The 19387-nt window shown below is 37.1% G+C and overlaps 1 protein-coding gene across 2 annotated transcripts in view; it reads right to left on the reverse strand.

The window, feature by feature from the left end:
• Positions 1–23: 23 nt before the first annotated feature.
• The window catches only part of glis3 (GLIS family zinc finger 3), a 37904-nt gene continuing 18540 nt past the window's right edge, over positions 24–19387 (reverse strand). The window contains exons 5-11 of one of the 2 annotated variants that reach the window (XM_067398928.1): positions 15507–15668; positions 15248–15358; positions 10739–10859; positions 9651–9762; positions 3555–3667; positions 1244–1408; positions 24–743 (exon numbers count right to left, since the gene is read on the reverse strand). In XM_067398928.1, coding sequence (XP_067255029.1) covers positions 619–743; positions 1244–1408; positions 3555–3667; positions 9651–9762; positions 10739–10859; positions 15248–15358; positions 15507–15668 — 909 coding nt within the window. In that variant the 3' untranslated portion in view covers positions 24–618. The remainder of the gene's footprint in view (positions 744–1243; positions 1409–3554; positions 3668–9650; positions 9763–10738; positions 10860–15247; positions 15359–15506; positions 15669–19387) is intronic. The other variant, XM_067398929.1, reaches the window with a different exon arrangement.

Here is a 19387-nt window from a genome sequence, read left to right on the forward strand (position 1 = left end):
TGAGACTCACTTTATGACTCACTTTAAAAAGATCCACAGATGAAGACGCTTGCTTTTATATTTTATCTAATTTTGGTTTAGGACTTGTAAAATAAAATGCACAATAAGTGCTAAACAGGGTTATAATGCAAGATGATTTTAGCAGATAAAACTGTACAAACATATGCATAAATATTTACATTTCAGTATGGCTTTAATCTGTTAAGTGCATTTTGTTGGTATATTTATAGTTTTGCTTTTTCATGAAAAAACATTTGTTACTTTTAAAACATCAAAGCATTAATGTCATTTATTGTAAGGAAAGATGCACAAACATGCTTTTTAAGCTAAACATTTGGCAAAAAGTCTGGCTTTTAAAAAATAAAAAGAACAGATGTTTGGAAATGAAGTTTTGTGATGTTTTAAAAAGATCCACAGATGGAGACACTTGCTTTGATATTTCATCAAAAGACATTTTTACAGTTTAAGTTTGGCTCAAATGTCCAAATACTTTAGTGCATCTGAAGTCCATTTCTCACACGATCAAGTGTCCTTCAGGAAGTTCTTCCTCAATGATTTAAACAACACAAGCACATTGGAAATAACTGATTGGGTTGATGATCTGCTGGAGACGAGCGTTCATCCTTCAGTAAAGACGCATGAGGTCCGGCTCGAGCATCTCGGGATGTGAAGATAATTGTCCTCCGACACCGAAGGCAGCTGCTCTCCCAAAAACTCCTCCGGTCCGGATTGGCAATCGAACACTGCGGTCACAAACACACGATAATAGGCAACGTTTTTTATTCAGGAAGTATATTCATGAAAAATGTTTCTAACAAACTTTTATATTTTTGTTTGTAGATATAATATTTTCAAAATGGACCTATAACGCCACTTTCACAAGATCTAAGTCTCAGAATGTGTCTGTGAAGTTTCAGCTCAAAATACCCCACAGATCATTTATTATTTGTTTTTGTGTGTGTCCCTTTAAATGCAAATGAGCTGCGCTTTCCAGAAGAGGGCGGAGCTTTAACAGCTCAACAACAACAAAGCTGGAGAATCTCACGCAGCCAAAATGAGGAAAGTGTTCAGCCTTACATTGTTCAAACCGGAGTCGACACTGATGGAGAGACTCAGGAACTAACTCAACCTAACTATTCTGCGTATTAATGATTTAATTGAGGAATATTGTGACGTGTTCGTTCCTGGAAGAAAATAAGCAGTGCATATCACGATGATTTATAGTATTTGTGTGTGTTTTTACCAGTGATGGTTCTGTGGAGCAGGTCGAGCTCGGGCTGAGATGTGTCTGAGGAGACCAGACTGTCCTCAAACATGGGCATCTGCATCATGGAAAAGGAAGAAATCTGCTTGGCGGCCTGAGGTGAGTCACTGTATGAGAACACGGTCCGGGCATCACCAGAGAAACCTGAGTGTTCATGCAAAAACATTACCACATTTGATTATTCCCAACACGACAGAGCCACTGCTGCAATCCAACTGTTGTCATTAATTTAAGATCGAAGGCAGCATGAATGATATTCCCTCATTTGAGTTTGGGAAAACTTTCATAATCTGTATGATGAGATTATTCATGCATCTATTTTTGACTTGGCCTGACAGACATCTGCCATCTGTTGCTCTAAGAGTGGAAGGACCAATCTGTGAATCATTCAGTGCCTATCGGTCTGTTCTCCGCTTACGGTCACGTCTTAAATATGCATTTTGCATCTGCTTACTGCACATATGGCTTATATGTAAATGTGCTTCTATATTGAGTCAGATGATCTGCCGCCTGTTAGTGTTCTGTAGGACTGCACGATTCAGCAAAATAAAAGTGAAATCGTGATATGGCTTTATGAAGCTGCGTGTTTCAGGCACTGTGTTCATTTACACGTGATCAGATCATCATCCGCGGATGCTCTGAGTTTGAGAACGAAACAAACTCCAACCATCTTCACAAACTTGCAATGAGAAACACTTATTGACAAAAGTGAAGCTTTAAGGGCTCCTGCGGCTTTACGTCAAAATGTTTTTTAACAAAATGTTAAAATTAAGACACAAGTATTGTATTTATACAGTTGTAATGTTTAATAGTTATATATCTCTCTAAAATACTTTTTTTTTTTACAGTGAAATGTTACAAAAGTAATGTTTTTATTAAATGTATTTTATGTATGAATATACATTTTTATATTTATATTTAATAATTATTAATATTTGTTAAACGACAATAATAATAATAATTAATTACTATTATTTTATAGTCATATTTATATATAATCTCAAAATGTCGACATTATTACTCTTTCTAAAATACTAAAATAATTAAATATTAAATTTATAAAATATAAATTTGTATTTAATATATACATGTGTTTATGTACATTTTTACATTTTTATTTGATAATAATGATGCAAATAATAATAATATATATAATAATAAATAATAATAACTGATTAATTACTATTATTTTATAGACATTTTTATCTTAAAATGTCGATAGTTATTATTACTGCTTTTCTAAAATACTAAATTTACTAGTGAAATGTTATAGTAATATTTCTTTTGTTTTTATTACATTTATTTTATATTAAATATATAAAATAATATATTTGTATTTTATGTACATTTTTATATTTTTATTTAATAATAAATGCAAATAATATTAATTAATTACTATTATTTTATAGCCGTATTTATATATAATCTCAAAATGTCGATATTATTACTATCTTTCTAAAATACAAAAAAGTACAGTGAAATGTTAAAATAAATATATATTTTTAATAATAATGCAAATAATATTTATTAAAATGTATCATTTTCAAAATGTCAAGTTATTACTATCTTTCTAAAATAAATTATTTTACAGTTAAATGTTACAATAGTAATGTTTCTTTTGAAAACATATATATTTGTATTTTATATATAAATATACGTACATTTTAATATTTGTATTTAATAATAATAATACAAATAATAATATATTTATTAAATAATAATAATTAATTATTATTATTTTATAGCCATATTTATATATAATCTTAAAATGTCGGCCAAATTGTGCATATATGCAAACAAGCACAGCAAATCTGGAATTCTTTTTTAAATCGTATTTTAAATCGAAATTGCAATTTTTATCAGAAAAGTCTCAATTTGATTATCCTCCCCAAATCGTGTTCTGGAATGTTGCTTTACAAAGTCTGTCTCTTGATTTAATTTGTATTTCTAAAACATTATAATACTTAAGTACATTTAAATGTGGAAACTTAATTTGAGGAACATTTCCATGCAGTAATCATTTTATTTACAATATTGACTATGCTTACATGTGCAACAACACGCTATGCAACACAAGCACCTCCCCCCTCATGAGTGGACACGCCCCTTACTGCTGATTGGCTACAAGTGTGTTTTGGTGCTCTGTCCGATCCATTTTCAACAGCGTTCTCAGAATTTGCTTACTGCACCTTTAAGGTGTTTACATGTCTGTTTATTCATTATAATCATATTATGAGTGTGCATGTAAATCATATATGAAATGGATTAATTAAAGAAAACGCTCACGTACTGTCCTGAACCGCAGGCTGGGATGTTCTGGGATGGTTGGAGTATCTGGGCAGTTTGTGAGTGTTTTGGGTCAGACTGTGGAGAGGTGATGAAGACGACACAGGAACCCTACACCTGAAAAATGACATGGTTTTACAATAATCAATCATATATTTGCAATTTTAAAAAATTATAATTTACTCATCATAGAATGAAACTGTTTATGCAGTTGCCAGAAAATGTGCACTGACCTCTAAACCGTACTGTTATGGTATTTTCATAATATTTTCAAGGTTATGCAAACCTAAATGCAATTCATGATTTTAGTAGATAAAACTTTAGGTATGTATCAGGGCTCAACGCTAAGGATTTTTTCTACTGGCCCGGTCGGATTTGGTTCAAATTTGTCCCACCACAAAAAATTAATAAAGTAAAAAAAAAAATTTGGGCCTATAAAAAAAGCCTAGTTATTGTTTTTGTTGTTTCGGATACATGTAACCTCAATAAATAGGGTTATGACACCAAAAGCTACTAGATTAACTCACTTATATTTTAAAAATTGTTAGACAAATAAACAGTGAGTATTAAAATAGTAACAAATAATCAAATTATGAGTAATAGCACAAATAAATACAACAGAACAAACATATACATGAAATAAATGGTGCTTTTCAAGTTTGTCATGAAGGTTTAAACAGGAGAAGAAATTGTAATCTAATGCGTAACTATATAACTATAGATTAAATATTACAGTTTTTTACAGACTCTAGGACACATTTCTCAATACTTGGGTCACTTTTGCAAAACTCTTCACACAGTTCTCCTAACCAACTTTCATTTTGGCAAAGCAGTTCATTTCACACTCAAAATGCACTACAACTACCAAAACACTTTATTCAGGTCTCAAATCAACTCATTCTTCCAGAACACTAGCAAAGGTTGACAGCCGACAAACACACTTTGTCACCCACAAAACAATTACCTAAAAAACACTAGCAACATGTAGCATTATACAATGTTTTCTTGTGTTAAACAAGGACACATCTCTGTTTATAATTCACTGCAATATATGTTACTGGAATGAATCAGACATGATGCAGAATTTGTCAATTTTTTATGTCGTTTATTTATATTTATTTTTTTGCACTGAGTAATTCCAAAATACAAGAATTTGTATACACACCATCCACTGATACAGATACAATTCAATTGTTTTTATAGCAATTAATTTTAAGATTTAAAATATATTTAATTAAAATATTACTGTAGAAATGAAGCAAATTGCTGTCTTATTCAGTTTTGTATTGTGTTATTGTTTTGAACATAAGTTTAACAGTTTTGAAAACAGTATGTAAGCATGTGCAAATTGACCTGTACGTAGAGTTTTGGCAGTTGTTGTGCCTGAGTGAGAAAAGAATTCATGAAATTTGAGAGATGTAGTCATTGAATGTATTTTGTGCCAAAGCAAAGATAACTGATCCTCAGTTTAGCCCACATAGACTTCTGTTGTGCTCACTGTGTGAAGTTTAGCAAAAGTGACCTAAGTATTGAGAAATGTGTCCTAGCGATTGTAAAAAACTGTAAATAAAGATTTATTAAAGTTAATCAGTCAAGAGCAGTTATAGATGCATAAATAATGTTTTTAATGTTGAAAATATAAAAGGTTAAATACTGTTAATTGAAATTATTTAAAAAAAAAATGAAAAGACAATTTAAATGTGAAATTAAACCCGCCAGTAGGTGGCAGCGAATCACTGTTAATGAGTGAGTCATTGAGATTCAACCGATTCATTCAAACGGCTGATTCATTCAGGAAGTGTTGCTCAGAGACACAAAACAATTCTGGAACTATTTTAGTTGGCGAAATACAGCGAAACAGGTGATTTGGTGTCTAAAATGGAAGTCACTTGATATTAAGTTCTTGTTCATTAAACTGTACGCTGAATAAAATCAATATCACATTTGTAATCATGCTGATATTTGGAGAAAAACAACACTCTTTGTGTAATATTGGTTAACTATATTAAATGATATAAATATGAAATATATACAGGAGCATTTTTGCCCCTTATCTTGAATTCTGGGTCATTCTAAATGCATTTTAATAGACTAAATCACGCAGTGAAAGCGTGCGCTAAATATGCACAAGCACTAGTCTATCCTACTAGACTACGTCATGTAGTGTATGTGTGCACTCAATGTGTGTGTTTTTGTTTGTCCCTCACTTTACAAAAAACATACTCGATAATTTCAGATCGTTAAATCAAAAATTGATGATATAATAGACGCACACCCTACAGCACGTCTACTGTCCCGAGCGTCGCCACACTGGCCCCGGGCAGTTCTTGCTGTCGAGCCCTGAGTATGCTTTATGCATAAATATTTACATATCAGTAAAGCTTTAATGTGTGTTAAGTGCATTTTGTTGTTTGCTTATTCATGAGTTCTTTACATACAGTAGGGCTGTCAAACATACTGGTACTGAAATGTTAAAAATGTGAGATTGGCTGTTGTGTTCACCTGCTCAACAGATATGTCTGTGATTGGCTGCAATGATCAACGCTTCAAAAACATGTTGTAAATACACATCTTTCAGCGCTCGTTTCGAACCGTTTGACCCAAACACATCTGAAGCAACATTGTTGCCATGTTACATCCATGTTTCTGGATGTAAAAAGTACAGTGACACAGGAACAGAAGAACTCCTTTTAATAGAGTAAAATCTGGGAAAACAGAGGTCAGAGGTATTTCACAACTGATTTAGCACAAAGTGAGTTAATTACAGCAATCCCACTGCATTGTATGATTCACGTATTGAATTCCTGGTCCTCTCCGGTCGGTGGCTATAGCGTCGGCTAACACGGGACCAATGAGGCAGAGCAGGTCTTGATCTCACAAGCCGATTGTCTTGCTTGGACCCCGCGGCGCATGGCGTGCCTACCGCTGGTGCCGGGACAATGTGCATCTGCTTCCAGAAAGGCAGAAAAGGTTCCTCTCTGTGCCTTTGAAGTGGAATGCGTGTCTGTGAGCGCGTCCAAAAATATAAACCTCTCCCCAAACGCTTTTGCCACAGTGGATGTGTAAAACACACAAAAGCGCAGTGGAGCCTTTCACCAGAGAAAAGCCTGCTTTATTTGAGTCAGATTATTGCAACTATGAGCTCGCAGCCATAAAGCCATGACAACCAGCGACGCGTTTGTCGCAGACCAGAGAAAAAGAAAAGAGCGTTGAAGCTTTTGAATCGGTCATAGCGATTCACTCCGCCAAGTGGAACTTGAAATGAATGTAAACTAGACAGTGATTCAGTCTGTGGCAACTTGCTCCGATTGAGCGTCCAGTGATAGGGAAAAAACATACGGCATTCAGTGGATTATTAGACTCGATTCATCAAGCTTGAAAGGACTGTCACAGACACTGGCGCACAGAAGTGATGCCAGCTTCACGTCGCGGCTAACCTGTCTTTCACCGCTCTGATCTTTGAGTGAATACAAATGTACTTTCATTTTCTCCAGTCATAGATGCATGAACGGCCGTCTTTTCTCCTTTTAAATTTCTTTCAGACACCAAAGTGAACTTGCTCACAATTTTGAGCCCAGTAGGGACGTTGAAGAGAAAAGAGGCTGTTCTCAGGGGAGAGAAAGCTCACATACGCACTCGTTTGGGAGGAAATCCAACGCAGTTATTGTTTGCTTAAACGCTGACAGTTCATTATTAGATTAAATTAAACATCTGTAGTGTTTTTGTGAACATATCATTTACACATTAAGTCATGAAAAGGCTGGCATGACCAGAACTATTAAAGTCACCATGAAAACAAAATTGACAATTAAATTTTTTTTTATAAAAGTAATATTGCAGTGTTTACAGGGCTCCAGACTGCGACCAAATGGTTGCATTTTCCGACCTTTTTTTCCTGCTGGTGTGACTAAATTTGTTGCATATGAGAAACATCAAACGGCAAACGAAACAAAAGTGGAACGAAACCGATCTCGATCCAGTGAGAAAACGTTTGAATTCCCCGCAGTATTATTAATGAAGCATTCACATTCAACATAGAATTCTGTTATTAACCACAGATATCAGATCAAACAGCGCTGACGCGGACTTCAGGAGAAACATTGTGCGATGAAGTCTTTTCAGTCCATAAATCACCAACATTCACCATGGAATTGTGGCAGAAATAGTCTAAAGGTGAAATTCAAGCACTTTCAAGGGCTTCACACTTTTTCCAGCACTAAATATCATCCAATTTTAATGTTATTTTAATGTGATGAATTGTAACTAAAAGCTTAAAGGGTTAGTTCACACACAAATTTAATTTATTGTCATTAATTACTCTCCCTCATGCCGTTCCACACCCGTAAGTCGTTCGATCATCTTCAGAACGCAAATTAAGATATTTTTGATGAAATCCGAGAGACTCGTCCATGGACAGCAATATAATCAACACTTTCAAGGTCCAGAAAGGTACTAAAGACATCGTTAAAACAGTCATGTGAATGCAGTGGTTCAACCTTAATGTTATGAAGAGACTAGAATACTTTTTGTGTGCAAAAACAAAACAAAAATAACCACTTTATTCAACAATCTCTTCTCTTCTGTGTCATTATCTTACGCAGGTGACGTAGTGAAGCTTCCGTGTTTACGTCCGAATGCCGGATCAGTATTGGCCAAAGCTGATCACGTGATCAGCACGACGCATGCGTGTGATGCTGATGCAGCAGCCGGACAATAATGAGTCAAAGTTCTGATGATGAACCTGGAGGTGCTGGACGTAAATAACGAATGAGAATGACACAGAAGAGAAGAGATTGTTGTTATTTTTGTTTTGTTTTTGCGCACACAAAAAGTATTCTCGTCTCTTCAACCACTGCAGTCACATGACTGTTTTAATGATGTCTTTAGTTCCTTTCTGGACCTTGAAAGTGTTGATTATATTGCTGTTTATGGATGAGTCTATTTCATCAAAAATATCTTAATTTGTGTTCTGAAGATGAATGAAGGTCTTACGGGTGTGGAACGACATGAGAGAGAGTAATTAATGACAGAATTCTCATTTTTGGGAGAACTAACCCTTTAAAGATGTAGGAAAACTAACACTTTGTGGAAAACAAACACTTTTATTAAAAAAATGAAATTGAAACATGAAAATTACCACTATAACCAGTAGATGGCGGCAGAGGAGCACTTCAAGCACGTTCATTATGATACTATAAAAGAACAATGAACATTTAATAAAAGTAGAATTTTAAATTTTCCTTACAAAAATTAGGATTTTGCACGTTACTGTTAAGTTATCGGCATCTCAAATTTCTAGCAAATGTAATATTATTAGATTAATGAAAAACAATAGTGATTTTATGATTAAATTAACTTTATAATTAAAAATCCCCAAATCAGGTGCTGGTGCCACCATCTGTAGAACTTAGTCGCACCGGTGCTCCTGCTCTTGAATGTTAGTCTGAAGCCCTGGATCATTCTAAAGGATTTATCCGTGCATATCATTATTGCGTTCAATTCATGTTCCTCATAATTTTGAATCAGAATATCTTCCTCTTGCAGCATCTCTTCTCTTCTCTGATGATGAGGGCGGGGCAACCTGTCACTCACATGAGATCCACCAATAGCAAACCACAACCATCCAATCAATTCCCCACAGACAAAATTAAGCCCTACATTTGTTCTTGTTTGTGAAGCTGTTTCATTTGGATATACGGCACAATAGGGAAGAAAACACTAGCGTAACTTCCACTTCATGCCGACTTTAAAGCTCAGCTTGATTTCAAAGTCAAATTTAACTCTTAATTCATGGTTCTTATTGTGAATGATTCATCAGTGTATGTTATTCTAAAGAAAAAATGTTTGTCTTCATAATGTTTCATCAACTTGTTCTAACTCTGAAAAGGAATAGATGAAAAGGAAGTAGTACATCTGAGTGAAATGGATTATCGAAAAAAGAAATATAGGGTGGAGCTTGGTTCCTGATCCAGTCAAATCCTCATGAATAAAATCAAATGTTCCCTCTGAATATTTGGTTTTAATATGCACTGAGACTTATGTTGTCCTTAAAGTCAAAACATTTGATGTCATTCATTGAAAACTGATGGAGTTTTCCCACCTGTTGTTACCCTGTAAAGGAGGCAGCGGCACGTTTGGAGCCGGATGAGTCTGTGGTCCGGCTGGGATCTGCATTAGGGTGTTTGTTTGGCTGGGCTTGTTTAGGGTGAAGACTTGCACATTGACAGAAGACAAAACAGAAAATCATCATTACTTTTTGGTAAAGCAGCCCTAAGATTCCTTGCCATTAGCCATCACTGGAATGAAATAACAGAAAGATTGTAGAAGATTTTTAGGGCCAAACAAAGCATTACACTGTGCTGATTTAACATTGTTTTTCAGGGGTTTCCTTTACATTGGAAAAGTATTTATGCACCAAATATAGGTGGTTGTATATAGAAATAGTAACAAATATGTCAATGGAAAAGATAACATATAAGGAATAAATGTAAGACTTTTGAGAGTTTGGTAAAACATGCTGGAGTTGCTAACAAGACTAAAAATAGAGGTGGATCTGAATATTAATGTTCAGGTAATGTGAGGTTTGTTTTTGTGTTTTGTTTTATTCTTCTTGCTGTTCTTGCTTTTTTATAATGCTTTATATATTATATATATATATGTGTTACCATTTTTTGCATATTTTTAATGCACCAATTATGCCTTGTGATGCGCTTTTATAATGCATTTGTGTGATCTTATGAGTTATTGTCACAACAGTAAATAATGAAGAAAAAAGCTCAGTTCAACTAAAACATTGATCTCTAGCAGTGTTTTAGTATCACTGAAAAACTATTATAGTTTTTATTAATATTTTAGCTTCAAAATTACTTTCATTTCAAATTGTAAAGTTTTAGTAATTTAGTTTTGTGATTTTTGTCATTTTTACATTTTACGTGTGTTTTATTTTTATTTTAAATGTCTATATAGTTTTTATTAATTTTTATTTCAGTTATTTTAGTACATCAAGTTAAACTAAATAAAAATGAGAAAATTGCCTTGGCAACTAGCTGAAATAATATAAGCTTTTTTATATTTTATTTCAGTTAATGTTTATTTTATTTCAAGCAACGAAAATGTTTTTATGGTAAATTTGTAAGGTACACAGTAATACAGACACTTCCTTGAACACATATTTTAAGTGTTTCATACCAGTGTAGAGATCATCAGTGGGTGACTGGTGCTTGGTCTCAATCAGGTCCAGTGGCGAGAGGCTGTGCTGCAGCGGCTGAACCGTCAAACACTCGGCGAGTCCGTCCTGACTGCGTCTCAACTACATGAAATATAGTCACATTAATGCATAATACCCTAAAGGTCAAAGGTCAATGACATGCACTCCAAGTAACATACAGAATGACGTGCACTCCAAGTAACATCTGAAATGATGTGCACTTCGAATATCATCCGTAATGACGTGCGTTTTGAAAAACATCCGGAATGTCGTGCACTTTGAAAAACATCCGGAATGACGTGCACTCCGAAAAACTTCCGCTATGACATGCACTCCCAAAAACATCTGGAATGATGTGCACTCTGAATAACATTGGGAATGACGTGCACTCCGAATAACATCCAGAATGATGTGCTCTCTGGAAAAAGATCCGGAATGACGTGCACTCCGAATAACATCCCGAAATGATATGCTCTCCGCAAAAAGATCCGGAATGACATGCACTCCGAGTAACATCCAGAATGACGTGCACATCGAGTAACATCCGGAATGACGTGCACTCCGAGTAACATCCGGAATGACGTACACTCCGAAGTAACATCCAGAATGACGTGCACTCTGAGTAACATCCAGAATGACGTGCACTCTGAGTAACATCCGGAATGACGTGCACTCTGAGTAACATCCGGAATGACATGCACTCCGAAGTAACATCCAGAATGACGTGCACTCTGAGTAACATCCGGAATGACGTGCACTCTGAGTAACATCCGGAATGACGTGCACTCTGAGTAACATCCGGAATGACGTGCACTCCGAAGTAACATCCGGAATGATGTGTACTCCGAATAACATCCGGAATGACGTCCACTCCGAGTAACATCCGGAATGACGTGCACTCCGAGTAACATCCGGAATGACGTGCACTCTGAGTAACATCCAGAATGACGTGCACTCCGAGTAACATCCGGAATGACGTGCACTCCGAAGTAACATCCGGAATGATGTGTACTCCGAATAACATCCGGAATGACGTGCACTCTGAGTAACATCCGGAATGACGTGCACTCCGAAGTAACATCCGGAATGATGTGCACTCCGAGTAACATCCAGAATGACATGCACTTCGAGTAACATCCAGAATGACGTGCACTCCGAGTAACATCCGGAATAACGTGCACTCCGAGTAACATCCGGATTGATGTGCACTCCGAATAACATCCCGAAATTATATGCTCTCCTCAAAAAGATCCGGAATGACGTGCACTCCGAGTAACATCCGGAATGACGTGCACTCCGAGTAACATCTGGAATAACGTGCACTCCGAGTAACATCCGGAATGACGTACACTCCGAGTAACATCCGGAATGACGTACGCTCTGAGTAACATCCGGAATGACGTACGCTCCGAGTAACATCCGGAATGACGTACGCTCCGAGTAACATCCGGAATGACGTACGCTCTGAGTAACATCCGGAATGACGTACACTCCGAGTAACATCCGGAATGATGTGCACTCCGAGTAACATCCGGAATGACGTGCACTCCGAGTAACATCCGGAATGACGTACACTCCGAAGTAACATCCAGAATGACGTGCACTCTGAGTAACATCCAGAATGACGTACACTCCGAGTAACATCCGGAATGATGTGCACTCCGAGTAACATCCGGAATGACGTCCACTCCGAGTAACATCTGGAATGACGTGCACTCCGAAGTAACATCCGGAATGATGTGCACTCCGAGTAACATCCAGAATGACGTGCACTCCGAGTAACATCCAGAATGACATGCACTTCGAGTAACATCCAGAATGACGTGCACTCCGAGTAACATCCGGAATAACGTGCACTCCGAGTAACATCCGGAATGACGTGCACTCCGAGTAACATACGGAATGACGTGCACTCCGAGTAACATCCGGAATGACGTGCACTCCGAGTAACATCCGGATTGATGTGCACTCCGAGTAACATCCGGATTGATGTGCACTCCGAATAACATCCCGAAATTATATGCTCTCCTCAAAAAGATCCGGAATGACGTGCACTCCGAGTAACATCCGGAATGACGTGCACTCCGAGTAACATCTGGAATAACGTGCACTCCGAGTAACATCCGGAATGACGTACACTCCGAGTAACATCCGGAATGACGTACGCTCCGAGTAACATCCGGAATGACGTACGCTCCGAGTAACATCCGGAATGACGTACGCTCTGAGTAACATCCGGAATGACGTGCACTCCGAAGTAACATCCGGAATGATGTGCACTCCGAGTAACATCCAGAATGACGTACGCTCTGAGTAACATCCGGAATGACGTACGCTCTGAATAACATCCGGAATGACGTACACTCTGAGTAACATCCGGAATGACGTACGCTCTGAGTAACATCCGGAATGACGTGCACTCCGAAGTAACATCCGGAATGACGTGCACTCCGAGTAACATCCAGAATGACGTGCACTCCGAGTAACATCCAGAATGACGTGCACTCCGAGTAACATCCGGAATGACGTGCACTCCGAGTAACATCCGGAATGACGTGCACTCCGAGTAACATCCGGAATGACGTGCACTCCGAGTAACATCCGGAATGACGTGCACTCCGAAGTAACATCCGGAATGATGTGCACTCCGAGTAACATCCAGAATGACGTACGCTCTGAGTAACATCCGGAATGACGTACGCTCTGAATAACATCCGGAATGACGTACGCTCTGAGTAACATCCGGAATGACGTACACTCCGATTACCATCCGGAATGACGTACGCTCTGAGTAACATCCGGAATGACGTACGCTCTGAGTAACATCCGGAATGACGTACGCTCTGAGTAACATCCGGAATGACGTACGCTCCGAGTAACATCTGGAATAACGTGCACTCCGAGTAACATCCGGAATGACGTACGCTCTGAGTACCATCCGGAATGACGTACACTCCGAGTAACATCCGGAATGACGTACGCTCTGAGTAACATCTGGAATAACATGCACTCCGAATAACGCTTGGAATAACGTTCACAGTATGACTAAGAAAGTAAATCTTGATTTCATGTCGACTTAAAGACGGCATTTACTTTCCAAATGTTATTAAAGCACATAGATAATGGCTTGGATAATTGGCTCATAATTTTTTGCTTAATTGAGCTGGATATACAGTAATTAATCATGAGCATATGGTTTAATATCACAGCCTAAAATATCCCTGCGTTTGGAGCTCTCGACCTGCAAGGCATCGTGATTATATTCAGTGTCTCTAATAATATATTCTGAGTACTTCCTAATAATCACTGGTGAGAATGATCTGAATGTATACAGACTGGACAAATCCAGTATACGCAGGTTGACGTGTTGCACTATTTTTTCTCTCCCAGAAACAGTCTACCTGAGGAATCTGTATCTATGGTGACGTGACCTTTATTTTGTTCCTCTGTGATAATGAACGGCTCCTACACAAGGCTGCTAACAAGTTACAAGTTTAGAGACTTCGTTATTAACACCCTTCTTGACAAATATTACACATTTTGTGTCACAAACGCACAACGCTTAGTGATCTTACATTATCAGACAATGGTTGACTGAGCGGTTAACTGGATGATTCACACAGAAATACAAATTCTGTTATGATTTACTTGCTACCTATATCATTTGAACACAAAAGGATCATTTTTGAATACTTTGTTTACATAGAAAGACTTGAAAATGCCAAGATGTACAAAAAAAACACCATAAAAATAGTTAAAATGAAATAATTAAAATCTCACCAAAGCTGCATTTATTTGATACAAAGTACAGTACAAATAGTGTAAAATTATTACAATGTAAATCAGCTGTTTTCTATGTGAATATATAGTAAAATATAATTTATTCCTGTGATCAAAGCTGAATTTTCAGCATCATTACTCCAGTCTTCAGTGTCACATGATCCTTCAGAAATCATTCTGATATGATGATTTGATGCTCAAGAAACATTTCTGATTATTATCAATGTTGAAAACAGTTCATATTTTTGTGAAAAATTATACATTTTCTTTTTCAGGATTCTTTGGTGAATAAAGAACAGCATTTATTTGAAATAGAATCTTTTGTAACTTTATAAATGTCTTTACTGTCACTTTTGATCAATTTAATGTGTTCATGTTGAATAGAAATATAAATTAATTTTTAACGATGCTGAAAATTCAGCTTTAATCACAAGAATATATTACATTTTACAATATATTCTCATAGAAAACAGCTATTTTAAATTATAATAATATCACACTGTTTTTACTGTATTTTTATTAAATAAATGCAGCTTTGGTGAGCAGGAGAGGCATTAAAAAAAGTCTTAATTATTCTCAACTTTTGACCAGTAGTGCACATTTGTGGTGCATGAAAATATATATCAGCATCTGGTTTGTAATGACATGAGGGTGAACAAACAGTATGATGACAGAACGAGTCTTGATATGTGCTTTTATGATTCTTGTACCTTTTTCCTGGCTTGTTGCTCCTTCAAGGAGTGTGATTTGACGTGTTTGCGCAGAGAGCTGGGGTCTGTGTAGCGTTTGCCGCAGCCCTGGATCTGACATGCGTAGGGTTTCTGCAGACACACACACACACACAACCTGTTTCTGCACATTTCTTCGCCTCTTGTTTGCAGGTGTGTTGCGTGGGAGTGTTAAAGTGCGGATATACTTGGGAAAAGCCTCTTGTTTAACATCTTTATGAGGATTTCAGGTTGCACTCACCGTGTCGACGTGTGTGCGCTGGTGTTTGGCGCGATCGCTGGAGTTGCTGAAGGCTTTCTGACAGCCGGGCTGTTGACACACGTAGGGTTTCTCGCCCGTGTGACTCCTCAGATGGATTTTCAGGTTCTCCAAGCGGGAAAACGCCTTCTGACAGCCCTCAAACTAGCCAGAGGAGTATTAAGATACAACCGAATCAATTAAAAGGGTTAGGCGTGTCACATGAACAGTGACTCTTTGAACTGACCAGAAGGGGTCAGTGTTTTGCTGCTCAAATGACCAGTCTATGTCGCTCTCTTATTTTGATTTATTATTTCTCTAATTATATTATTTTGTGCCTTCTTTGTTACATAAAACCAACATCACTATTCTCTCAGCAATTATTATTATTATGCATTGTTAAATAAGCTAATTAAAATTTTAAAAAGTGAAGGAACAATAATTTTCATCAGTTTCATCTCTGGAGCTCAGTATAAACTCAGCAGTCACATTTAATGAGGCTTCATAGTTTCACAGTTATTCATAGTTTTAAAAAAAATGTGTCTAAAGGTTTATCATAGTTCATTCTTGATGATGTTGCCATTTTTAGATTGAGCGATTTCTGTGTAAAACATCATCACAGGTGAGACGGTATTAGGCTACGATCAGTTGTTGCTGTCTATGGCTATATAATGCATGCATATATATATATATATATATATATATATATATATATATATATATATATATATATATATATATATATATATATAAAATGCATAACATGAAATTATTTCTGAGTAAATTAATTATAATAACAGAAACAGAATAGAATATAATATATATATATATACACACACATACACACATTTTCTATATAACGGAAAAAGTATTTAAATATATTGTGCAGTTTGTAACATCAAAAGCTTGACGGTTCACCTTAATTAAATGACATCACAATGATTTTTGCAGTGATTTCATCTTGCAAGAATGTGACATTCCTGATCTTTGCTCTTTCTGATGTCTGGGCAGGAATGCCAGTGAATCACGGTCACGGATACCAGAAACCACTGGGCTGTGAACAAATGCCCTGACCTCATTTATTTCTTTCAGAAATATGGTTTAGAAATAAATAATTACCTAGTAAAAATCATCTGAAAATGACTTCAGAAATAGCTGGAATTCTTTTGCTCAGAGATCATCTTGTTTAACAGGAATCTGCTGAAGTTGGACATTAATAGTGTTTCTGTCAGAATGTTTTGATTGCTTCATAATGAAGTGGTTATTTTAGTTGATTTAGCAGTAGATATCAATACAATGGCAGTGCTGTATGTAGGCGTTATTTACCAAATTTAATCTCGAAGCTCGAGTTGATCTTTGAGGGTCTGTAATTGAATCTAAATAATAAAGCTGAACTGAAAGTTTGTTTTGTGAGAACAGGAAGATCTGTACTTGTGATTCGTCACTAGCGGACAGGAATTCTGTTCGTTTTCTCTTTTGGGTGTGTGGAGGACTGGGGGTTTGTTCCTCATTACATGCTGTTTGTTTGAGCCGCGAGTGTCTGGGATCAGGATTAATCGGGATTGTTTCTAAAAGCAGCGGGAGAAAGCCACAGCCGTTGTGCAGTTTCTTCACGTACATGGATTGTCATCTTTCCAAAATCTTTTCTTTTCCCAACTTATAAAAAAAGATCACAAACAAACCTGAATGATAGTAGGTGCTAACAATGAATCTTTATTAGTGCCGTCAATCACTAGTGCGAAAACAAACTTTAGTTTATCCTGCAGCATTTGAAAGATGGATGGACAGAAAGACAGACTGATAAACAGTTAAGACATGGATGGATGAATAGACAGATGGATTATAGTTAGATAGATGGATAGACGGATTGGCAGTCAGATAAATGGATGGATGGATAGACCGCTAGATGGACAGATATATGGATGTATGGACAGTTAGATAGATAAACAGGTAGACAGATATGTGGATGGATGGATGGATGGATGAAGGAATGAATGGATGAATGGATGGACAGATAGATAGACAGATTTGTGGAATGGATGGATGGATGGATGGATGGAGAGGCAGAAAGATATTTAGATGGATGGACAGACAGCTAGACAGACAAATATGTGGATGGATGGATGGATAGACAACTAGATAGACAGACAGGTAGACAGATATGTGGATGGATGAATGAATTAATGAATGGATGGATGGATAGACGGTTAGACAAATATGTGGATGGATGGATGGACAGCTAGATAGATTGACAGGTAGTCAGATATGTGGAATGGATGAATGAATTAATGATGGATGGATGGATGGATGGACAGCTAGATAGACAGGTAGACAGATTTGTGGAATGGATGGATGGATGGATGGATAGACAACTAGATAGACAGACAGGTAGACAGATATCTGAATGAATGGATGGATGGATGGATGGATGGATGGATGGACAGCTAGATAGATTGACAGGTAGACAGATTTGTGGAATGGATGTATGGACAGGTAGATAGATTGACAGGTAGACAGATTTGTGGAATGGATGTATGGACAGGTAGATAGATTGACAGGCAGAAAGATATGTGGATGGATGGATGAATGAATGAATGAATGAATGAATGGATGGAAAGCTAGATAGACGGACAGGTAGACAGATTTGTGGAATGGATGGATGGATGGATGGACAGCTTGATAAATTGACAGGTAGACAGATATGTGGAATGGATGAATGAATTAATGGATGGATGGATGAAGGAAGGAATGAATGAATGAATGGATGAATTAATGGGTAAATGGATGGATGGACAGCTAGATAGACGGACAGGTAGACAGATTTGTGGAATGGGTGGATGGATGGATAGATGGACAGACAGAAAGATATTTAGATGGATGGACAGACAGCTAGACAGACAAATATGTGGATGGATGGATGGATGGATGGATAGACAACTAGATAGACAGACAGGTAGACAGATATGTGGATGGATGGATGAATGAATGAATTAATGAATGGATGGACAGACAGCTAGACAGACAAATATATGGATGGATGGATGAAGGAATGAATGAATGAATGAATGGATGGATGGATGGACAGCTAGATAGACGGACAGGTAGACAGATTTGTGGAATGGGTGGATGGATGGATAGATGGACAGACAGAAAGATATTTAGATGGATGGACAGACAGCTAGACAGACAAATATGTGGATGGATGGATGGATGGATGGATAGACAACTAGATAGACAGACAGGTAGACAGATATGTGGATGGATGGATGAATGAATGAATTAATGAATGGATGGACAGACAGCTAGACAGACAAATATATGGATGGATGGATGAAGGAATGAATGAATGAATGAATGGATGGATGGATGGACAGCTAGATAGACGGACAGGTAGACAGATTTGTGAGATGGATGGATGGATGGATGGATGGACAGGCAGAAAGATATTTAGATGGATGGACAGACAGCTAGACAGACAAATATGTGGATGGATGGATGGATGGATAGACAACTAGATAGACGGACAGGTAGACAGATTTGTGGGATGGATGGATGGACAGGCAGAAAGATATTTAGATGGATGGACAGACAGCTAGACAGACAAATATGTGGATGGATGGATGGATAGACAACTAGATAGACAGACAGGTAGACAGATATGTGGATGGATGAATGAATTAATGAATGGATGGATGGATAGACGGTTAGACAAATATGTGGATGGATGGATGGATGGATGGACAGCTAGATAGATTGACAGGTAGTCAGATATGTGGAATGGATGAATGAATTAATGATGGATGGATGGATGGACAGCTAGATAGACAGACAGGTAGACAGATTTGTGGAATGGATGGATGGATGGATGGATAGACAACTAGATA

This window comes from Chanodichthys erythropterus, chromosome 10, assembly GCF_024489055.1.
Source record: "Chanodichthys erythropterus isolate Z2021 chromosome 10, ASM2448905v1, whole genome shotgun sequence".
In the NCBI taxonomy this organism is placed as follows: domain Eukaryota; kingdom Metazoa; phylum Chordata; class Actinopteri; order Cypriniformes; family Xenocyprididae; genus Chanodichthys; species Chanodichthys erythropterus.